At 41.0% G+C, this 25,323-nt stretch overlaps 1 protein-coding gene across 1 annotated transcript in view; it reads right to left on the reverse strand.

The window, feature by feature from the left end:
* Adamts5 (ADAM metallopeptidase with thrombospondin type 1 motif 5) overlaps positions 1–19,317 on the reverse strand; it is a 48,335-nt gene extending 29,018 nt beyond the window's left edge. The window contains exons 1-2 of the mRNA XM_036204020.1: positions 17,288–19,317; positions 5,999–6,131 (exon numbers count right to left, since the gene is read on the reverse strand). Coding sequence (XP_036059913.1) covers positions 5,999–6,131; positions 17,288–18,388 — 1,234 coding nt within the window. The 5' untranslated portion in view covers positions 18,389–19,317. The remainder of the gene's footprint in view (positions 1–5,998; positions 6,132–17,287) is intronic.
* Between the last annotated feature and the right edge of the window lie 6,006 nt (positions 19,318–25,323).

Below are 25,323 nucleotides of genomic sequence, written 5' to 3' on the forward strand. Positions count from 1 at the left end.
GGGTACACAAACTAATGAACAAGAGGTGGAGATGGACTTAGAAGTGGCCATTCGTACTTAGGGGTTACATTAAAGACCCAAATCTTGCAAAAGGGAAACATTTGCATGTTTATTTAGAGCCATTTGTAATCAGTAGACACACAGAACACCAAAAAGAAAACTGCTTTGAGCAGCTTTGCTGATAGTCTTTATAAACTGGCAAATGGGTGATAACTTATCATTTTTGATATTCCAAATACATATTTGAGGATGCTCTCATTTTCTCATCTAGTGAATCTGCAGTTAGAAAAATATACACCCAGGGAAAGGCAAACTTGTATATATATTTTTAAAGACAGGTTGTAATTATCCTAGGCTGGCATTAAACTTTATCCAAAGCTAAGGATGACCTTGAACTTCTGATCCTCACACATCTGCCACCTGAAGCCTGGATCCTAGGTGTGTGCTCCCACTCTTGCTTTATTTATTTCTCAGCACTGGAGATGGAACTCAGAACTCCATGAATGCAAGAAAAGCTACAGCAGCTCTGCCACATCCCCAGCCAAGACACATTACATTGAAGGGAATTGCTAGCTTGGCTTCTCATTCGACTCAGGTATCACTGGGCAACACTGACCTCAGGAAGGAAATTGAGTGTTTTGCTAAACTTTGGTCTGCAAATTACACAGAATTTCAAGTTCTTGTCTCCTGATCCCAAACTAACCAATAGTCAAGGGGACATAGCACCACATCCTACAAAAATGTCCCAAGAAGCACTGTAATGTGTTTACTTGGGAAAGTGCAGCTCAGAAGAGGCATCTGTTTCTTAATGAGGTCATGTTTTTCATTTACCTAATTTTCCAGCTGGGATTATGGAGGTGCAAGAAAGTCTGGCCAGGGGTTGAAAAGTGAGTCAACAGCTCACAGGGGATAGAATCACAAAGAGGAATCATGACCTCCAATAATCATGAGGGACATACTCTTCCTAACACAAGCTTTTATGATAACACTCAGAAGCCTTCCTTTAAAAAAACTAAGTAAAAATGCTTAATGTGGTATTGGGTATGTAATTTAGGAAGAGAAAAAAATGAACTCTTTCACCTTATGATGATCTGTCCTTTTAAAGCAATTTCACACCTAATAACCTCTAAAACCAGATTATACAGTACTATTAAAATCTTGGACTCTGGAACCAGATGAGTTGCGTTGGAATCTGACCCTTGGAATATTCTAGTTATGGATCTTAGACAGATGTAGAAATTTCTTTGTATGTTAGCTTCCTCTTCTTCTGGGTGCCTCATGATAGTATTTACTTCATGGTGTGCTGTGTGCATGTTTGTGTGTGTGTTGTGTGCTCACATTATGTATGGTGATGTCTGTGTGCATGTGCCTGGGAAAGATTAGAGGAGAACCTTGGCTGATGTTCCTCAGGCACAATCTACGTTAAAAAAAATTTGCTTTGATACCTTGTTTGTCACTGGCCTGAAATGCTCCAAGTGGACTGGGTTAACTGGCTAGTAAGAACTGGGGTACACCTGTCTCTACCTCACCAGGACTGAGATTATAGGTATATACAACAATGTCTGGTTCTGTATTTTTTGTTTGTTTGTTTTGTTTTTATGTGGATTCTGGGTATTGAACTAATGTTTTTTTGTTTACTAGCAAGCTCTTTACCAAGGAGCTATCTCTCTAACTGTTATTATTTGCAATAAAATTTAATACCATTCAATAATACCTTGAACTGAGAGGGAGAGAGCAATTTCTTAATTTAAAAAGAGAAACAAACCACATATTATGGTTGCAATCTACTTTCTAATGCCATGTTCAACTAGCTAGTGTCAACCTGTGTGGCAAAAAGAAAAAAAAATCAATAGCCCTTCCCTAGAGAAACATGGATTGGGATAAAATTTATTTTGAAAGTCATAATAAACATTAAATCTCACAGTGCTTGAGACATGTAACCCATACCTATTTCTACCTTTCATCCCCCGTCCAAGAAAGACATGGTGAGGTACTGATTTCAGTTTCACAGTAAGTATGCCTGGTTTGTGGTGATTAAAGTGCCAGGTCTGAGGATCCATCACAAGTTGAATCCCAGCTTTTCTCTCACTTCACATCGCACGTGCCTCGCCAGTTGAACATCTGAGGCCGTGGACTTGCTTTTGGTCTACCAAGTGTAGGGGGAGGGGCGCCCTGCAGTCTTTCAAAACATAGACTTGTTTAATCTAATCATCTATCGGGCAGAGTCACACACTGATCAGCACAACCAGAGCTGCCTCTAACCACAGCAAAATACAGGCAGCCCCCTGTTGTGTCTCAACCACTTCCTAAGTCTGGCTGAGGATTTGGTCATGCTCTTTAAAGTTGCCTAGTTTTAACTTAGGAAACACACTGCAGTCTTTCTTGGTGCAGAAATTCACTTAGCACATTTTATAATTAACTACTATAATACAAACCTTTTGTGAGCTTGAAATTATGGATTTCATTAATCTTAATAAAATCCTATTGTTCCCCTTAGTATATTAGAAGCTGGCACAACATCAGTAAAATTATTGTTTCTAATGACCATATGTGCAGCAAGTGAAATCTTTATTATTACAAGTCTATAATAAAAGCTTGACAAGTTAAAAAATATAAACTCAGAATGTAAACTTAAATCAACTTGAAAACTTTCTGCCATTCTCATTTGGATTGTAAAATAGCTGTAAACACATTCCTGCCTCCACCCAAAGCACACGGATGGTTAGAAGCAACATTTTGAAATGCTCTAGCAATTGAGTCAGTATTTACTGTGCACAGCCTAGAAAGCAGAAGGCAATTTAAAACATCCTATGGGTCTTGTCCACATTAATCAACATTGCTCTTGCAGAAGTCTGTAGTCTCTATTGGCATCAGGTGACTGTGTACATTCAACATTTTGCATTTCATTGTTCATTTGATTTTGAGAGTGAATGGATTAGCAGGATGACAGAAGAGTCCCAGCTAACTGGTAAAGCAAGCAAGAAGAATTTTTCAGAACTCTTAATCTAACCCATGCTGTTGAACAACTTGCAGTTTAAGACCAAAGGGTTTCTATGGTTTGTCTATATTTTTCTTTTTCTCTTTGTAGCAGAGTCTCACTATGTGACCCAGGCTAGCTTGGAACTCATGATCCTTCTGTGTCAGCCTTTCCAGTGTTAGCAGTGTCAATGTGCCATCATGCCCACCATCTCTTTAATTTATTTTATGTGTTAATTTTCAAGTTAAGAGTTTTGTTTAAACTGGAGAATATTGGGGGAAGGAGGAAGGACACTTTGTTTTCTTTGTGCATAAAATAAACTGTACCTTCTGTTTGAAACCACTTTATACAGTGAAAGAAAGCATTTGACATTCCACGGGAACCTGTGTCAGTTAATAGAAACTATTCTTAATCAAATATATTCCTTTACTTCTTATAGAAAAAAAAGTAGATAGTCTATGCTAGAGTCCTGGATATTTCCTTCCAGTTTGTGTTTTGAGTGCAGTAACACATTTACAGTATTTGTTTGGAATGAAGGAAACTGCATATTTTGGAATGAGATTCAAGCAGATTCTAAATACTTGAAAGCCACTGCTTGAAGATGTTATTTTTATAACTACATAGACTGTTTATATAATTTCCAAGTCTAAAAAGTAGCAAATACATAATAAAAGATAAGGAAGACTCTATCTAAGAATAGATTAGAATTAAAATCCAACCCATTGTTAGCTTAGATTGAGCTGACAGTTCATGTAACAATTAAGAAATAAACACTTTGAACAGGTCAATGAGTTAAGGTCAAGATGCTTGAGAGACAAGGCTCTGATCATCTGCAGAGATAAAATCTGAGGTAAAGTTATCATTTTTAAAAATTTTAGGACTCACATTTTAGAGCACAACCTTATAATATTTAGGCAAAATTAAAATAAGAGAGCAATTAAAATGAAGTTAATAAAAGATGTTTTTTAATGAAAAAGGAATAAATCCATATATTTTTTTCCTTTGGACCTTAAATATCTCTTTAGGCCATTTGCCATATAGAAAGGAAAATTAAGCAGGCAATATTTAAATGAAAAAATGAATCACAGGGATATAATAGAGTTATAATGAAGTAAAGAGATACAACTAAGAAATTCAAGGAGACACCAGGATGTAATCATATACAAAGACACAGGTTTGACTCTGAATATAGGAGCTCACTATGTTCCCACTTTGTTCAGTCACTCTTAACTGTCTTGTTCGGCCTGTCTGATTCCATACTTCTCACTGCTTCTTCAGCCTGTGTAACACAGAACCCTTGTAGAAGAATTTAGGAGGACTGAGAATGTGACCTTGCCAGACTTAGACACTCTAGTCCAGGTGGTGTGGCATGAGTCAAAAGAAGCAATGAAGAGGCTATGTAGAAAGCTCAGCATTTCTTTTGTAGGGAAACCTGCCAAAGCTGTCACTCTGTGTAAAGATCACCAAAGGAGAGGAGGTCAGAAGGAAGCAGTAGCTTTTCCTTCAAGAATGTATGGTCTACAGTATTTCATTATTGGTCGATCATATAGGGACAGCACAGATGATCAAGCTGTCTAAATGACCTCGATGAGTAAGATTCCACAGGCAACTGAAAGGGGCTGGGTTTCATCTCAGCACTTTGCTAAGTGAAAGATGCTCAAAAATGTTTTGGACCAAATTAATATCAATGATGCTGTGAGAATGCTTTTTATATCCAAGATTCATATTTGATGCCAAGGAGATTGTCAGTACATCAATATCTCAGGATCAATACTTGAAATACAATAGTTGAAATGCAACTACTTAATTCTGTTCAACTGCTATCATATTTGGATTTACAAAATTGTCCCTTTTACTAGATATTATTCTGCTCCTCAAAGAAATGTGGTTAGGAATCGGCACCTTGTGAAAACACATAGATCCCTAGGAATGTGAGGTAGAAATTTTAATTTCCATTTAATAGTTATGATTGTAGCTTTAAAAGCTAAATCTTTTAAATAAAATATTGAAAAATCCTAAATGTAAAAACAATTGAATGATGCCTTGCACCACAAACAAAGATGCAAAGAGGTTGTGCATAAATTAAGAAAGGAAATGAAATATTTGACTAAGAAAAATGAAGTATGTTGATGTGGATATAAGTAACACCCAATATCTACATTCCACCCAGTTTGGTTCCTAAAACAATTTCATATAATATAGGGGTGTTCTTATATTTTAGAAATAAAGGCAGAATCTCAAAGAGCGATTTGACGCAAGGGGGATATTACTTCAGGAAGACACAAAGTTTCATGTATCTGATTATAACATTTAGTCGTTAAGTACTAAGTCAGTTTCTTGGACACCAGTCTCCTAGGTCAGTGTTTAGTTTTCCTTATCCCAGGGATATAGTTTAACTGTTTACCTCTCCCTTTAATTCACAGTTTTAGGGTTTAGAAGTATTTGGTATACTAAGTGAACTGAATATGTGACATTATAAAGTAAACTATGCTGAGAGCCAGCTTGGCTCCAGCTGCCTTGCTACTGGGAAGGAGACACGAATATTTACCTCAAACTACTGATTCCCTTTGACAGGAACTTACTATTATCACTCATGATGGGGCAAAACATGTTAAATTTCTGTGCAAACTGATTATCCCTGGATGAGTCAACACTGTCATGAATAACTTCTAAAAGGGACGCCTCGGCATTCCATAGGCGACGGTGACAAATTCTGTCTAGAAGTCATTTAGGAATGCTTAAAAAGAGAGAAAAAAGACAGTAGCAAGTTTCTCCTTAACTTTTAAATGACACTGTCAAAAGGAAACATCTACTGTGTTGCTGACTTTGCCTTCCTTTCCCCCCTCCCACCCCCCACATTAGTTAACCCTGAAAGTTCAAATATAAACAAATGTAATACCCAATGGTACATCTGAACCAGAAGAAATCTGGAATTAATTGCTAAGTATTTTGGGTCCCGTTGCAGCTGTTACAAGTGTTTGATTTGGCGAGGGAAGAGAAAAGAGAAGAGACGCTGCATACCAATTTCATGAGCCACAGTGAAAGCTGCGTGGAGGCCATCGTCTTCAATCACAGCACAGCTGCGCTCCGGAGAACATATGGTCCCAACGTCTGCCATTCCCAGGGTGTCACATGAATGATGCCCACATAAATCCTGCCCGGGAGAAAGAAAGAAATCATTAAAATCAATTTACATCCAGAAGGAGCCACCATGGACAGCCACTTGCTCACCCTGAATGGCAAGACTGAGATATGTTTGTGGTGTCATCTGCTCAGTGCTGGAAACCTTCCAAAGACAAATTCAAAGCAGAAACTCTTCTGAGCTACTTTGCAATCCAGAAGCACAGATTGGATAAAGAAATTCAATGATATTTTAGAAGATGTCATGACTACAGCTTGTCCATTACAATCTAAGCCCTAGAGCCTTAAAGCTGCAGTGAACACACCAATGTCAAGGGTTACACATGTTCAACATAGGAAAACCTAGTATTCTCAACTAAATTCAGGTTGAACTTCTTGGATGAGAGTCTGAATAATTTGTTTTCTATTAGAGTCCATCTATAACCACACACTTGTGATAGAATCTATTACTAAGATATTTGTGTTTATACATATGTTCATGTGTATATATAGATTCAGTCATTTATATAGGAAACAAACAAAACTTGAATCTCTATGTATAATTAGATAGAAACATAAAATTTCCATCTGTCCATTATTACTTGAAAGATCAGTTTTGAATTTCTCAATTGAATTGTGATTTTATACACTTTGTCTTCAGAAATGTATGTAGGGTCACACATAGCTTTTTAATCATTTTACACTTATTTATTGGGTGTGTGAACATATGTGTGCCACAGTACATGTATGGGGATCAAAGGACAACTTGTGAAGGTCAGATTTCCACTTTCACAATATGAGTCTAGGAGATCAAAGTCAATTTGTCAAAATTGGTGGCAAGCATAACTTTATCCACTGAGCCATTTTGCTCATAGCTATTAGTATAGTGTGTCTCAACATGGTCACATATGAGACATCATGTGGGATATAAATATGTTGTATATGTAGATATGAGTGTATTCACTTTATTCTTGTGATATTCCACAGATTTTAAGAGATTCTAAAAGCAAAAATGATCACATCATACTAATTTTTTAAAAGTCAGTTAAAAAAACATCAACAAGACACTAAACAAATTAAGCTTAAAGAGGATAATAGAAGCTACAAGTTTCGACATGTCCAATTTCTAATAACATTCTCTTTAAATGTTAATTTAAGTATTAAATAGACATAAAATGTCTTGTGTATACTTATTAGTTTCATTAAAATTCAACATGTGTATTTACAACCAAAAGAACAATATAGCATTCCTAAGTAAGCCATAAGTTAATAACAAAGCCTGGAAAGGAATTTAAAATATTAGTTTTGGAAAGAAGTGCTGTTTCTATTATAGCTGTCATCTGTTCACAATGTGTATCTTACAGTAGGGACTCAACCAACATTTGCTTCATTAAATTGTATGGTGAGATACAGTCAGACTCAATGTAATGGTCCTCATACATCTTTATGATGCTGCCTGCTGGTAGGACCTTAGCAGCCTTCAGCCACGCAGGTGCAAGGTGTATTCCCACACATCCAATGTACAGACTCAGTGCCAACAGGTCTTCCTCATTCCTCTCTATTTTGCTGTGTAGAAGTCCAACAATGGTGAGCAATACTTAAAAGCTATACTGAATTCTCTTCTCTTCTCTTCTCTTCTCTTCTCTTCTCTTCTCTTCTCTTCTCTTCTCTTCTCTTCTCTTCTCTTCTCTGTTTTCAGGTCCTTCATGTGTTGTTTATATTCTGACTTTCAGTTATATTGAGCTACCCACTGGCCACCATGTTATTACAGCTTCAGATAGTGGAAGTCAGCTTCTTGTCAATAAGAAATCTTTGTGAGTCATAACCCCACACCAATGATGCCCCCGAAGCTCCCCTGGGTATCCTTCCATGTCATCCCACGAGATCCCAAATTACAGCTGCTAAGAACAAATAAGCAGTTTTAAAAATTGAAATTTGGGTAGTCTTTTGCATAATATTTACCATTTGGGATAATAATATAGTATAACAACTTTTTAATCCCCCCTTTCATTGTTTTAGCAATTTTAGGACCAGATCCCCGTTATAGTTGAATCCTATACACACAGTAGGTTATTTTTGCATATAAATGTGTTTTAAAACCAAGATTTATGTTTATCATCATAATTTGGAGTTGATTATCTTCAAATAGTAAAATCCAGAAATTGACTTCCACCCCTCCAGTCACTAAGCAGCTTGGAGTCAGTGTAAAAGGAAATGGAGTGGAAACCGGAATCTTATTATCTCTGTTTACTGCTAATCAATTGCTCATTAGAGGCCATCAACCCTCCTTGTTTTCTCTGAATTACATTAAATGCATTTGGCCTTTTGCCATGGAAATTGTGCACGTGACTAAATTATGAATAGAAGCACTTGTTATTTTTTTAACCATACTGATTAAGCCCCTTGACTGCAGAGCCACACCATTACACTCCTACAGCTATAATTATAAACTGGATATATAAATTTATAAAATTATGAATTTCCATGTCTCTCATGCAATTTCAAATACTTTCAACGCAGTTATGGTTTCACCCTCAAGATGTACAAAGAACATATGAACGTTGTGAGCCATTGTTCTTGTTAAGGTATGAGAGACTATATGTCAAATTATTAATATAGCATATTGCATCCATATTTTTTTGTTTTCTGGTACAGAACTTACTTACATGTTAGTTAGCCTTCAGGTTTATAGGGTTTTTAAAATTCAGAGGAGGAGGGGTAGGGATTGTACTGGGGTAATCACATATTAATGTATTCACATTATAGCATATATATTGATATGTGTTCTAGAATTGGGGGTAGGAGACACTACAGAAGGCAGCTTAGCATCTATTAAAGAGGTAAGTGAATTAAACGTGCTGGCAAGTGCTTTGCTGCTTACTTAGCACCCATTAGAAGGCAAATAATGTATTTGCAGTAGTTATCTGTGTAGAATCAATTCCTTATTACCATTGTGTATTGAATGATACAGTGGAAGAATGAGCAAAATATAAGTGTTCTGGAGGTTTGAGGGGAGTTAACTGTGGTCCCATGGTATGGTGTTGGCCAGGCTACAGGACAGAGACAGTGGATTTAACTTCAAGATATATCTGAGATAGTCTTCAGAACCAAAAACTTACCACAAGGAAGTCATTAGCCCTGTTACTATCACAGATACCATGAATATGGGGACTTAGTAACTTTTCATGCCATTCAGAAATACTACTAGTGCCTCAGACCTATTTGTGGGGATAGAGAAGGGGATGGGGAGCCAGTAAAGCATGCCACCTAGAGCTTCAGTTTTCAGAAGGGAGCTTGGAAAGCACCCATGCTTAGTCCAGGATGGGGAAAGGAGCCCAGCACCAAGTGGCATTGTTATCCAAGCAAAGAATGTCACAGGAGTGGGTGGGAAAATTTCTGGTCTTGATTGAGAGATTGTTTTCCCATGAAGTAAAAATTTTGTTGAGATAAGGACTATGAGGAAAAATGAATTCTGATAAGGGCAGATACCTTCCTAAGGGCAGCAGTAGCAGACACTTAGGTCAAAGAAGAACACTTTATATAGTATTAGCTCCTGGGAAGGCCAACAGTGGAGTTCAAAGCAAGGTGAGAAATCATAATGTTTTGGGTGCCCACTCTTCTTTCCACACAATTCTACTGAGAAGAGGCTAGTGATGAAAGAATTAACACGGGGTCTACATTTTAATCAGAAGTAGCATACACATACATATATACATATAGTTTGTCTTGTGGATTTTTATCCCTGATCAACAAGTACTGACTGTACATATTAATGAGTTCTGTGTGACAGTTCCACATATGCAAACAAAAGGCATGGATCAAATCAAGTTTCTGTTATCTACCATCACTGCATACCATAGATCTGATTCTTGAGGAGATCATTTTCCTTTCTAGCTACCTATACAGCAATCTCCAATAAGAGTATCTTATTTTTATATTTAAACAGAGATTATATTAATTTGAAATGTTAACTCAATCGTCAGGGTGACCTGCATTATACAATTTCTAAGCAGGCATCTGTACAAATAAGGGGTTCTGAACATGACAGAGTCCATTGGGACTGGGGCTAAAGGACCCAAGCATATTCACTTCTATAATGATAACCGTGTACCTACAATAAGCTAGCTCTTATGCTAATTTCTGCCACTATAGTGAAAAAGGTTCTAATACTGGGTCTTAAGAAATGTGATAACTTATGTGATCAAGAGAGAAGTGTTGAGAGGAAGCAAACTGACATGCTGTGGTGAGCAGATAGTTGTGAGTACACCGAGTGGTGAATGGTCCCTCCTTGAGACAATCAGTAATGGTTTTCACAGGATTGGAAATACTTGCACTGGGTATGATGTTCTGAGAAGAAAGGCATCCTAACAAGGTGGGACTCAGAAAAGTAACCTCTGACTTGGGAATGACCTGACATGGCATTTTGTTGAGACTAGAGTTCCACAAGTTTGTAATGGACTAACAAGGAATCTGGGGAAACAATCTGAACAAAGAATTTTAAGAGCAGACAATCATTTTAATAGGTTTGAGGTGAAGAGACAGGAAACAGGGAAGAAGAGACACAACAAATTATAGACTAAGAGGAACAAGTACTTGGACCAGTCCCTGATGATAGGAACCAGGCTGTTAAAGATGGTTAATGTAAGGAAAATTGCTTTTAGAATCCAAATCTATTTTTTTTTTTTGAGCTGAGGATCGAATCCAGGGCCTTGCGTTGTTAGGCAAGTGCTCTACCACTGAGCTAAATCCCCAACCCCTTCAAATCTATTTGTAAGACATATTTTGGAAACAATTTATGAACTTTAAGACAAAGGCTCGTCATCATTCATACAAGGACTCTATCCAGCTATGCCTGTGTTGGTAGTAACTTAAAACATCTGAAATATAGATGAAGAGATTCAAGCTCAGGAGAGATAAGTGCCTGAGTCTTTAGCCTCAGGGCAGTGAAGCTGAATGTCAGTTATCGCTAACCATTGCACTCCCTGCACTCCACAGCATGCTATCATTGAATAACTGTCCTACTCTTGACATCCACATTATCTTTTGCAATCACAGACTGCACTCAATTAAATGAATTTCATTTTCTTATAACAAATACAAAGCTGCCTTGGTGGTCTTCATGCATGGTGTGTTGACGAAAGTAAACAATTAGTTCCATAGAAAATAGACAAAATGTTCTGTGGAAGATGCTCAAGAAAACAAGAAAATGAATGTGAGAGATAAGAACTTTTCTGAAATAGTTAGCTTCTCTCTTCTCTTTCCCTCTTCTTCTTCCCCCCTCTCTCTCACACACTCATGAATGACGTCTAACTATTCAAGTCAAGATAATTGACCTTTATTTCTTATGTTTTCCATTATCCCTTCCTACCTGGATTACTACCCGAGATTTCCAATTGATCCTTTTGTCATCTGCAATTTCCATATCTATATACTGTTATCAGTTAACTTCTTAGAGTAAGGATCGTGTAAGATTCATTTATTCCTCCCTATTGGTCACAGCTTGGCATCTAAAACTCTACATAATATAGCTTGATCTATTCATGCCCTATCCTGGCAGCTATTTCCTGCACAGCTCATTGGTGTTTTGGCCCCCAAATAATAAGCTGAAATATTCTATCTAATAGAAAAGCTTAACATGCCCACATTTGTCATTTTTTTAAAAAAAACCTTTCTTGACCCACACCTTTCAGTCCCTAACATCACTATGCCCACAGGAGCCAGCCAGCCAATTAAGACACAGGGCTCATTTTATAGCACTCCTCAGATACCTCCTCCACTAATGTTCTTTCTGCTGCAATTAGTTCACAGTGAAATATGTTGTAGCATGACGCTATTACCTGAATGTATCATCCCAAATTCCTTAGCCCAATTCCCAGTATTGCAGTGTGATTGTATTTGGAGAATACCTTTTTCCTCTGATCTCCTTTCTTTCTGTTTCCATCCCTTCCATCCTCTTCCCCCCCCACACCTCCTCTCTCTGACACACATAGAGAAAGAGGAATGAAAAGGTAAACACACAGGAAGAAGATGGATTCCTATGAACCAGAGATGTCTTATCAGAAGGTGTACCAGGATGATTTTTGATCTTGAACTTTCTTGTCTCCAGAACAGAAGAAGGATTTCTCTTTGTTGTTATATTTGTCTCTCCTTTGTTATTTTGCTTTTGTAGCACTAGCAAACCAATACCTGCAATATATTATTTTTTTTCCAGTAATCTAGTTGTCATTTCTTTCTTTACTTAATAATCATCCAATCATCCTGTTCCCTGTCTTCATATAGCACCTTTGTACATTTCACCAACTCTCCACAATGCCTCTGGCTATACAAGGCAGATGGAAGTTTGGTGTGTCTGTTATATTAACTCCTGGACATGTGTCTGGCTAGTACTGCCTTATCCAAAACTGAATTCTAAAACCTCATCTCTGCCTGTGACATTTGACAACTTCATCTACCAGAAGTTCTAATGGTATACCTACTCAGTATCAATGTTGTATTTTCTGGAACAGATTGTTAGGAAGTGGTGATTTTTTAAACCTCTATATATCTCTGACCATAATGATAATTGTTAATTATTTGGATAAGCTAATCACCTGCTTGAAGAACAACTGACAGGACTTCGTCCTTAGATTATCTGTGTTTCTCTTCAAATGTATATTTCTACTTGCAAAACAAAACAACATGATGGTGGCTGATTGTTCAGTTGTTTAGGGATAAAAAGATTCACACTACAGATAGTACCTAAGAAATGTTCAGTAACAGGTAGTTGAATCCAAATCAAATCAATCCATCCATTGAAAACAAGGCAATTACATTTTTGCAACGAGATCTGGATAAAGCCACCCAGGAAGAATCAGTGTTTTGCTTCTCTTCCCTGTCACAGAGTTTGTTTACCCATGCTGAGAGCCCGTCAGTTTTCCTGATAATAAGAGTGATTTATTCATGCATTTCTTTCTCTCTGCTTCTGATAAGCCTGCTGAGGGTACACAGGCATTTTCCATCTTGTTACTTTCATCTCCCAAACAGAGTGTCTCCTCACAGCAGATGTGCACATGCAAAGTGACCACTATGAGACAATCTACCTTTTGTCTTGTTGTATATTGTTTTATAGCTCAAGTTTTTCAAAAATATTTCTCACACCTTTTTCATAAATGACAAGGTAGAGAGTTGCTTTATCTGTGACCACTCATTTCTGGATTATTAAATCTCTTTTAAGATGGAGCTGTAGTTGTAATTCCTTGTCCATGGTCACTGTAAGCTTAAAGTAGTTTTGAACTCCAATATGTGACTGAATTAGGTGGTCCAGTCAGCAAAATCATGACAAAGAGTGCAACCCTCTCTCTCAAGGTATTTGTCTCCTGGTGTCCATTACTTGCCCAACCTAAGAAGGAATCAAATAGTAGAGGGAAATTTTTTGAATCCTGGATAAAGCATCCTAGGTTAGGCATGGGAAAAGAGGGATGAGGTGGAGTATAATAGCTTATTAAAGCATGCTTTAGTAATGAATGAAACTTAATGGACCTTATATTGCAGTCTCTTAGCTGGTTCATCATCAAGCCTATGTTTTTAGTCTATGCAGTAATAAAGAGTTCATTGTTGCTGGTCATATGTAGGGAGAGGATTATGAAAGAAACTGATTCTGATATTAATCAGGAAGATGCTTGTTTCTAACGAGGGATGGATGGTCTAGAAAATTAGCTCAAGAGTGTCTTTAAAATGCATTGTTTAATTAAAGAGAGAGTCTAAATGAGGAGAGGACTCTGGGAGCAAAGAGCAAAACCCTGAGGACTGGATTTCTAATGTTTGGTGGCAGAAGCAGTGTGAATTCCAACAGGAATGTCTTTCACAATGGAAGTGACTTTGTGCCAGAAAAATAATGGGTGCTGTTTCTATAATTAGAACGTATCTAAAGACCAGGGCATGGCCTTGAGAGTGAAGTGTGTTAGCTCGATAGTTGAATTATTAACATTCTTCTGCTGACTGCTAGACACAACGTTCAAGGTGTTACTGGCTAGTAAACAGGAGTGAAAAGCACTTCCTCACACATTTGCTTCACGCCTGAAAAACAAGCAATTTAGCAGAAAACATCTGGACATACAATTTGAACAGAACTCAGAGCCCATCAAAACATGAATTTGATGGCTGAGCGTCTGGCTGCTAAGCAACACATCTTACATTCAAAACAGAGTTGTAAAAATGGAATCCTGGTGCCAACTCCGGGTATTTCTCATTGAAAAGAAATAGCTATGAAAGTTATTTCTTTCATATGGCCAGCCTGAAAATACCTGACTTCTACTGGACAACAGAGCCCTGATCTTCTCACTTCTAGACTTCTTGGTTTCCACTTTTTGAGACATTAGGCAGAGATTTACATGCTTTCAAATGAGCATTGTCCAGTATTGAAATAGTTTCACCAACCACCTAATAGTCTTCCTTTAAATTAGAACAATGTATTTATATTATCAGTGCTTTTCAAAGATTCAATTCTCATGAAGTTAGATGAATATGTCAGAGATCAACTACAAGCCAAATGGCATTTGCTTTATTTAAGTATGCTTCTGCTTGGCAAGGAGGCCAGAAAGAACTCCACTAAAGGATTTCCCATGTGCAAACCAGCTTGAAGAATCTTCTTGCAATTCTTAGTAAAGTTAAGTTAGTACTGGCAAGATGGATGGCTTAAGTGGGTACAGACACTTGCCACAGAGCCTGAGAACCTGAGTTTGATTCCTGAGACCCTCATGGTGGAGAGAAAGAACCAATTCCCAATGGTCATTCTTTTTGACGCCTGCTTACATGCTCTGGCTCATGACCTCCTCATAACTAGAATGCAATTAAGAGCTTTTAAATTAAAAACAACTTCAAGAACGAATTTATATCTATCATGCATTTGTCTAGTTAAAATACAGTGATGTGTTTTCCAGAGTGGAAAACAGTGATTTTCAATTACCCAAGTAAAAATCCAACACAGAAAAAGCAATAGACACCATTTGCAATCACCTACTGGTTTCCTTTTAGCTGGGAAATAACTGGGAAAAGTATGTTCCGAGGTGCAAAGAGTGAGGGGTCATCAAGCTAATTTTAGAATTATGAACTACAGTTTTGTATTAAAACTTAAAGAAAATTATTACAATGATTGGCAGTCTATGCCTTTTGGTGTGGTCTGCCTACAAAAGTATTTTTTCCTCTTTCTTGAGGGAACCTCCTTCCACAAACTCTCCCAAGCCTCCTTCTTGGCAGGCACTCATGATATAGCAACTCAAGGAAACACAGACGTGGAAAGTTGCTTATTAAAAAAAAAAAAGGACTTGGAAACCAAGTGAGAAAAGGATAGTTTTACAGCAGAACTTCACAGGGCAGCCTACGAAATAAATGTTCTACCATTTCAAAGACTAACACTAGGCAGAGAAATTAAAGGATGGCTTCCGGAATATCTCTTAATGACATGAAAGTTTTTCCATTGTACACAAGGATGTGATACCTCCTTCTCCCTAAATTTAGTGTCTTTGTTTGCATGTGGGCTACATTTATGTCCACCCCATGAACCACAAGTTTTTCTCTGTTCTGAATTTATTAATGCTTCTTCCTTCATGCCATGGGTGTCTTAGTAAAAACAGAAAAATTCAGTAGCAAAACTGTAGTACCTAAAAGCCTCTGTAATGTGCCATTGAACTTTCTGTCCTTGCTCTTTTGTTATAATTTGTAGTTTTACACAGTAAAAATAAGTTTATAGTTGCTCCATCGATGCTGGGTGTATCTCATACACCTAGAATGAGTTTTAAAGACCAACCCCTTCCAGGCATATGAGAGGCACAAGTTAGGCAGAGAACTCTATTTTGGCAATGGGCCAGACTTAAATCAGAGACTTACAACCCATCAAGTTGCTAGGAATAGGGACAGCTGGCTGATCATTCTGAATGGGGGGTGTATATCACACACTCCAAGGTCCAAGTGACACTGGGAGTGAGGGGCAGAGTGTAACAGCCAGGCATGTGAGGGGTGCTGAAAGTGATGGCTTCTGGGCATGTGATTGCCATGGCAATCATGCATATACTGAAATTGTGGTCATCTGCAGAAAGCACACGTGTACACACACACACACACACACACACACACACACACACACACACACAGTAGAAGGGGTCTAGTTGGGAAGAAAGGAGTCAACAGGAATGGGAGGAGATAAGATAAGGGCAATGCAGGGGGATATTGTCAACCAAGACAGTTTTTGTGGATTTGGACACCGGGGCTCACAACTACCAGCCAGGCCCTACTTTTTGTCTGAAACGTCACGCTAACTTGGTGGTCTGGTAACTGTGTAAATAGATCTGTTCCTCCCAGAATGTCTGGGTTTCTAATGGCCCATCTCTTCCCTTCTCTGTAACCATCTTCTTTAACGTGGGGAAGTCCTTGGAAAACATCCTTTCCCCACATCCTGAAGCTCTGCCCAGACCTTCAGAAACATTCGTCCAAAACTCAAACCTTCCAACTGGATTTGACCCGTGTTTGGCAGCTGGGTTGGAGGGTGGTGTTTGTGATGTGCTAGCAGAAAGCCTCCTTCAAGGGTTGTCCTCTCAGCTGATTGGGCTTCTGCATCCTCCTGGCCCTCCCACATTCCTTCCTTCTCAGCAACTCAGATTCCAAGGTGGACACGTCAGAAGCCCATTTGGAAGCCCCATTAGAAAAGGAGCCCTTTGGAAAGGGCTCATGTCGCAGAAGGGTTCGCATAAGGACATTTACAAGGGAGGTCATCGATCAGATAAAAGCAACTGCCAACTTTCAAGTCCTTCCCATTAAGTTGGACAAAGCAGTTTTTCTGTCTTGGCTGGGAAGTAGAAAACACGATTTCAAAGGCAATTTTACTTTTCCCTTTTCCCAATTAACTGTTCACCTTCCTCAAGCACAAGCATGTCTACTTAGTCGTGTGCAAACACCATACTCTTCTGTCTGACTGGATGGCATCTAGCATTGTTGAATGTTGATCTCCTAAGCAGGTCTCCTCACCTAAAGCAGGACTTTCTGCAGAGGCTAATTGAAACACCTGAGTGGAGCTGGAGACTGAGTTTCCTGCAAGATGCAGTTAAACAAATCTAGAGTGAGTGGCAGGTGGTTTGTGGTAGAAGCGGAGCCACCAGCAAGTCTACCCCTTCCGCCTGCCTCCTATCCCAGACCGGGGTCCCCACCGGCTGCACTTACCTCTCGGGTGAAGAGGATGGCTGCATCATAGTGCTCCTCGTGGTCATCACCTAGCTGGTTGTGTTGGTGCTGCCATTTGCAAAAGTTCTTGAGGGTCGTGGCCGCATTCTTGCTCACCTCCAGACTCTTCTCCTTGTCAGCCAGCACCACCACCTTCACCACAGCCAGGCGGATGTGGTTCTCGATGCTAGCGTGACTGTACAGCCGGTTGGCAATGGAGGCTAGGGTCAGCAGGTAATGCTGCAGGCCCCGGCCATACATCCTTGCCATGGAGGAGTCAGCCACCAAAAGGAGCTCCACCTGGCGGGCCCTAGAGATGGAGCGGCGTCTCCGCCTCCACCAGGTCTGAGGTCCTGCGTCCCCAGCTGGTGAGAAGGCTGACTGGTCCAGGAGCTGAGGGGCCAGAGATGCGCGTCGCCTGGAACTACTGTGCACCGAGGGGCGCTCTTGAGGCCTAGGTGGGGACGCGGGAGTCTCACAGCTGGCGCGTGGCGGCAGGGCTTCGAAGCTGAAACCCTCGCGGGTGTAGATGTGCAGGACGCGCGAAGAGCCATCCCCGTACACTCGTCCGGCCTCTGCCTCTGCCCAGGACTCACGCAGGAGCGGCTTCAGAGTGTAGCGCGAGTGCTTGACCGCGAAGAAGCCGTCGAGACCCCCACAGAGGTCAAAGACAGCTAGGGATCTCGGGCTGCCATCCACGGTGCCCCGGTAGAAGCAGTGACCCCGGTGGCTAGGTGATGCACTCAGCCCGCCTCCTGCAGTAAGGATGCCACCAGCAGTGGCCACTGAGTCATCCCTTTCCAGATCCAGCAGGAACCTCCGGCCGCCCAAGTAGACAAGGTAGCCCACCTTGCCACCTCCTGAGTAGAGCTGGTCTATATTCTGCACCAGCCCGCTGCTCCTGCGCTGCCTGGCCAGGAGGTTCGGACGCTCCAGCTCCTGCGTCTCCTCCCCCTGCCGCTGGCCGGGCTGGGTGGCCGCTGCAGCAGCTCGAGGCTGCCTTGTTTTATCCTGGGCAGGTGCCCTGGTGGGGCTGTCAGCGGTCAGGGACAGGCAGGACGCGCACAGCAGCAGCAGCAGGGACGCCCACTCGAGCCGCATAGTGCGCTGCCCGCCGGGAGGGGCTGCGCGATTGAGTCTAGCTGGATGTTTGCTATTTGCTATGGAAGTTTCAGGGGCGGGGGTGGGGGACTCACCCTCCCACCCACCTACCCACACACTCTCTACACACTTGCTTGCAAGGTTGAGTCAAGTGTCTAGGGGAGGAGGGTAGGGGAAACCCGCAGCAGACCGCCAGCCTGTCCTGGCCGCGGTGCCAGCGTGCGAACTTTTTCTTTGTTGGTGAGGAAAATGTTTGGAATTGTGCTCCAAGAGACGGAGAGAGAAAAATAAAACGGGGGAGGGGAGGAGGAGCAAAAAAGCAAAAGCCAGGCGGTGGAGAGCTACCAAATATGAAAAAGGAGAGAAGCCCAATGCAGACAAGATCGTTGCACAAACCATCAAAACAAATGAGAAAAGAGAGTAAAGAGGGTGGCCGCGCTCCCCGCCCGCAACTGGTGCGCGTTGACTCCCGCCCCCTCCAAGCCTAGGGCTCGCCGGCTGCGGAGCTTCCAAGCTCCGACCCACTTCCTTTCTTATTCCATGGGCTTCCTCGGCTCTGCTGGAACCCGAAGGCTGGAGGAAAAGAGACGGAAAAGAAAAAAAAAAAATCCCTAAAATGTTTAAAATCAAAAGGCAGAAGGCGGCCTGCGGCGAGCCAGCGAGGCGCGGCGTCCCGGACCCTTCTGCTACCGCGACCTCCCGCCCGCGGTCATCCCCAGTCGGCTGCTGCGGGCGCAGAGAGCGGCTCCAGCACTGTGAAGATGCGAGGAGGTGGGACAATGAATTTATAGCGGCGTGCCATCCTGCAATGGCAATTTCAACAATTCGTCACTGCACGCTGCCTCTTAAAGGGAGAGCTTCCCCCCACCACTCCCACCCTTCCCGGTCCGCGCCTAATCCGATGGGGGAGGGCGCAGGGAGAGGAGGAGGAGGGTGATGGAGGAAACGGAGACCGGGAAGGAGGAAGAGATCAGGACCTGGCAAGGTGGAAGGAGGGACAAAGGAGGAAGCTAGGTAGAGAGAGGGAAAAAAAAAAGTATTTGGGCAGGAAAACAGGAAATTTCCTTGGCCTCATTTAAAGCCGCAGCAACTCCGGGTCCGTGTGATATTTCACAACCAATCGGGGTTGGCTAACCTCGGCTTACCTCATCTCCCGAAGGGGTGTTTTGCTGTTTTAAAAGTTTCTCCCTGCCTCCTTCCCCTTGCTGTGGGGTATGAAGTTCTTGCCTCCTTTTGCGAGCCGGTGCGCTCTGGCCTTGCAGACCTGGCAACTCCATCCACTGGCTAGGGCTTCCAGCCGCCGGTGCATTCCCAAGTCCTGCTCTCTTTTCCCTGGCTCCCTCCGGCCGGTCTCGGTAGCTGATTTCCAACCTTCTCATCTAGTTTGTGCAAGCTCCAACACTTGCTGACTTCGGGCTGTGGGTGACTAACTTCTCTCCGGCCACCAGCTGAGCAGCCAGCGGGGTAGCCGCGGGTGCTTCCTGGCGCGTCTCTGGGCAAGCGGCGCTGCGCTGCGGTGACCCCGACAGGGCCGGCTGCGGCCTGGGAAGTCCTTGGCTTTGTGTATAAATGGCGGTGCTCTCAGCTTTCTCCAGCGCATTGTTGGTCAGTGCCCACAACTTGTCAGTTATTCCAGCCACTGGAACTTTGGGGGCTGTAGAATGTCAGGGTGGGAAAGAGTTAACTGTTGAAGGCAATTCTGCATCCTCCTCTCAGACTTTGAAATTTTGTGCTCACACTTTTCCCCGCGTACTTCTTACAGGGTAATTAAATGGCAAACACGCCTTTGTTTACTTACTATGTACGCCTCTCCTAAATCAGCCGCTCCGCTCCAGCTCCCCCTCCCCCGCCCGTTTTCAAAAGCTCCTATTAGGGTGAAAGAATGTTTTAGGGGAGGAAAGTTGGTGATCATTAGTAGGCAGGTGGCATGGTCCCTGCTACTCAGTTTCTCCATCCTTTGTTTCCCCTAATTATCAATTCTAAGAAGGCAAAAAGAAAACCCAGTGACTTTCTCACATCAAGCTGATAGGTAGCAGGTCCACTGTTAGTCCCTGCATACACTTCATATAATTTACACATTTCCATCCTTTTTAATTCCACTGTTTCAGAGGATAGATGGGATACTTACACATTTCCCCTAAAGTATCCATTCTCAGGGAAGGTACCTTGAGGCCCAAGACCAGGGAAGGCAAAACAGTAGTTAAAGAGAACATGAATTTGAGAGAGAACAAGGTGCTTTGGGGGTGGGGAGTATGCGTTGGGAGGAGTTGGAGAGAGAAAAGGGAAGGGGGAAATGATGTAATTACACTCTAATTTAAAAATTTATTAAAAATAAAACAAAAGAACTATCAAGCTGTGATGTCCATCACCCTTGTGTGTGCTATGACCCCGTGGAGTCCTCTGGTAGGCAAGGAAATCCAGTCCTGATATCTGGTTCTCACTCAGAAATTGCCTTACTAGCTTCTCTCACTGCTGAGACTAAGTGACTAACAAGAAGCACCTACAGAGAGGAGAGATTTATTTTGGCTCCTAGTATGAGGGGACACAGTCCATGCTGATAGGAAGGCATGGCGGTAGCGAGAGCATGAGGCAGCTGGTCAGACTGCCATCAGTCAGGAGGCAGAATTAGACGAATACTGGAGCTCATCTCGGTTTCCCCTTTGTTTGCAGTCCAGAATCGTAACAGTGCTGCCTACTTTCAGGGTAGACATTCTTCGGCATCCAGTGAATCTAGCAAGACTTCTACAAGCATGTACAGAGGGTTGTCTCCAGGTGATGTTAGACCCTGTCAGTACTAACCATCACTGAAAGCAGAGGATTTTGGAGATGCCAGGAACACTTAGCAGCCTTGATGGATCCTGAAATATATTAGGATCTAGAAGGAGGCTGCTGCTGAAAGCATTTGCACTTCCCAAATGCTATGGGTTTTTTTGTTTTTGTTTTTGTTTTTGTTTGTTCTATAGTTATCACTACCATGCAATGTGCAGGCATTAAAGGCAAAGAATGGAGGTCCAGAAACCTTTTCCATTTCCCACTAACCTTCATCTTTCTAATGACCAGTCTCTCCAGGGGAGATTGCCTGTGCTTGTGGAAGCAGAAGAGGTCAGAATGAGAAGGCCTCCATAAAGTCACATGTTTGGTCCCCAGTTGCTGGAACTGTTTGGGAAGGATTAGGAGGTGTGGCCTTGTTAGAGGAGGTGCATCACTGGGGGTCAGTTCTGAAGTTTCGCAGTGTTCTCTCTCTGCTTCCAACTTTGGAATCAAGATGTAAGCTCTCAGCTGTTCCTCCCATCATGGACTGTAAACCTCTGAAATTGTAAGCCCAATGAAATTATTTTTAATTAAATTAATTTTTCATTTTGTCCTCATCATGGTGTTTTGTCACAATAATTAAAAAGTAACTAAGACACACACCTTTTATACCACTTTCAGAAAAAAAAAAAAAAAAAGTCCAGTATTTGGCATCAAGCACAGTCTCCAAAATGACTTTTATTTGAAACATTTAACTGGCTCATTATCTGTGCTTCAAAGGATCATTTAAGGGGTTGGGGATTTTACTCAGTAGTAGAGCGCTTGCCTAGCAAGCAGAAAGCCCTGGGTTCGATCCTCAGCTCCAAGTTAAAAAAAAAAAAAGGATCATTTAAAAGAAAGTCACTTCAGGTGATGCTAGGCATCACTTCCTACTGACTTTGTCCTCACTGAAGTCTTTAGACATCTCACAAAAACATTACTCTTCTAAGAGGATGCCTGAATCTGAATGTCATACTTTCAGCTCTGATAAATGAATGACACTAGAATGCAGACAAATTAACCAAATCTTTGGAAGTATGTTAAGAGTAGATCTCTTTCAAAAAGTGAGCATCAAATAGTAAATATTTATTGGAAGTGCTTGTCACAGTGAAAGGAGGCAGATAGAGCTTGAGATAAAATGAGTAAATTCTTATTGAAGGGGTATTTTAATGGGCATATTTTTATTTTCCATGGAAGGTACTTATACACTGTAGAAAGTTAATTTGTTACTATTTGAAACAAAGATACGGCACAGGGAACCAGCATTAGCTGCGATGTTCCATAACAGAAATTAACCATTGTTAATTCGCAGAAGAAATTTTCACTAGGTGAAAGTAGCAGTCTTTAGTTGTACAATAGGAAGGCATAATATACTGTCCACTGTGTTTAGATAAAGCCATTTATGACTTTACTGATTGGACAGCTATTTTTGTGCATAAGTGATGAGAATTTTTTGTTACATTATTGAATGGGTGATCCCAAGTCACTGATATATAAACTGCACATTTTTCCCAGAGAAAGATTTTTCTACTGTAGAATACTACAAGTTGAAATTTACCATGGGGATTATGTAAGGCATCTACTAAGTACCAGTTAGTCACAAGCTGAGGCCTACAAGCTAAAATGACTTGCCTGTGGATAAAATGCCTACTAGCGACTGGGTCTCCCCAAACTGAAATCTCCTAACTCTTAATTATGTTCAATCCACAACACCTCTTAAAAACCTACACAGCTTAAGAAAAGACACCTCAAGGTGTAAGGGGCTTTGTGAGACTCTCCAGGGACTTATGAAGGTGAACAAGGCACCATTGATGTTTGCAAGGAATTCACAGGCTCAAAGAAGGAGCCAAGGAGATCAATAGGTACTTGGACTCCAACCTGGAAAATACAAATACAGAGGGGAAGAAAGAGCAATATCTACAGGTGTTCCACACTGTGCTTCCAGCGTGGCTGCACTCCACAGGATTTTGGAGCCCGGGTAAGTAGTATTTTCTCAAATTTCCATTTGTTAAAGTGTCAAATCCTCACCTCTACCCCAAACTATGGTTTTAATGGTAAGAGTGAGGAAATACCCAACAGTAAAATATTCCCCTGTAGCCAAACACCTGTTTTTTACCTCCCACATGGAAGAATCACAGCCTCTCCAGTCTGTTTTGCTTTCCCACATCAAGACTTCTACCCCAGGCCTTGCTGCAATTGGAACCCTCTCTCTTGGTATAGGGAGCACAGATGCGTTGAGCACAGATGCTGGGAATGAAAATGTCTTTCTGCATGGCCCATTTTTAAATGATGTCAAGTGAGCCTCTTCCTCCTGTTTCTCTTTGGTTTGCAACATTCTAGCTCTTAGAAGTCGCTGTTCAAAACCAAAGTTATGGCAGTAAGGTAATGAGGATATATGCTATTCTATTCTAGCTTTGACACAAACCCAGAGTCTGTAGAGGGTTTTCAGAGACTCTGCTGCCAAATAATGTCCCTTTCTTCACATCCCACCCATGCTGTCTCTTATATTCCACAATGTAGACATGAATCTGATGACTAATGTAGTCTTAGCATTTCACAAGCAGCAAACATAGTTAATACATGTTACTATGCGCAGATGTATAGATGCACTCACTGCAACCCACAGTCCTCTCTAGACTGCACTGATGACTGATATAAGGTCTGCTCAGAGCTCAGACAAATGAAAGAGCTTCCATAACCTACTCTTTCTCCCTTGCAAAGACAATATTCTTGAGACGTGGTATGGTGAAATGTTTTTTTTTCCTAAGCAAAGAATTTACTTCATGCCTGATAGAACCCAAATTCATTTTCTCTGCTATCTGAATAAGATACATGACAATCTTCCTGTTGTGATTGATCACATGTGTCTTCAAGTTGGTTTTACTTAACATTAAAACAATACATTTTTAGAAAAGTGAGATTTTTATTTATATATACACAGGAATTTTATACTGTATAAAAATCTTTGCATGAAAAATGCACTCATGTATTACTCAAGACATACAGGTGTTATCTGTAAAGAAAACCAGCAAGTCACATTTTTTATGCTGACCAAGTGTAAAATGTTGTTTTTATTTTTCTCACACAATTATGCACATATTACTTGTTTTTATGAGTTATCCAAATTCTCTTTTTTCCCTTTATTTTCCAAGAATTGTCTAAAAAATCAAGCCTTACTGGAAATACATGGAAAACCAGGAATTTCCAGCCCACAGTAATCTGAAACTTTTGAAGTTTCTTTCCCCCTTTCTTTCTCCTTCACAAATCCAGTCCCAACGATGTACTTTTAAACACCAGTGAATAGTAGTGTAGATATCTATGGGATTATTCCTACTAAAGAAGAAGCTCAAGATGGTCCAAACAAAGCTGATGATCACCGACTGGCTATTCACCCAGAGATGATTAAGAAATGGGAAAAGGAGCTGCCTAATCAATGTGCTGGCCCTAAATTGCTTAGGTGGTCAGTACAAAATCTATACAGCCTCTCTTACTTAGGATGCTCGATGGACAGCCACATATCTCCCTAGTGTATGCATTTCTTAAAGACACCTCCAGGCTACTGCTCTATGAGGGTCTGGGAAAGACACTGCAACTTTACTCAATGTGTTTTACTTTAGGGATGCCATTTCTTTCCACATCTTGACTTCCCAACTCCCAAATTATACTGGAAAGGAGGAAATTATAATGTACACCTACTTCCCAAATAAAAAAATTGACCTAAGTCCAAGAAAAGACAAAGGTTCATCTTCAACTCTTCCCTTTCCCCTCTCCTACCCATACAAGGCTCTGTTGGAAACTCCCTAGTTTTATTATTAGCTAAAGCATCCCAGGATTCCAACAGATTTGCTACTTCTAACTTTTGAAAATGTGAACAAAAGATCAGCAGAAATAGTTCCTGCCTGGTTAGCAGCTTAGGGAGTTAACGTTTGTTAGTGGTTCTCCATATGCTCTTGTACATAGCCAACATCTTGCTTTACTGATTGCCTTGTTCTCCTCTCAGAACCTTCTTTGCATCTATGTAAAACCTTGCCAGCCTGTGTTAGGAATGAAACCAGGCTCCCTAGCCCTTCAGATGGATGGGGCACCAAATTCTCCTGAGGATGAAGATGAGTCAAAAAAGAAGAGGTAGTTGAGCTGTCCCTGCT

Source organism: Onychomys torridus, chromosome 12, assembly GCF_903995425.1.
Source record: "Onychomys torridus chromosome 12, mOncTor1.1, whole genome shotgun sequence".
Taxonomy (NCBI): domain Eukaryota; kingdom Metazoa; phylum Chordata; class Mammalia; order Rodentia; family Cricetidae; genus Onychomys; species Onychomys torridus.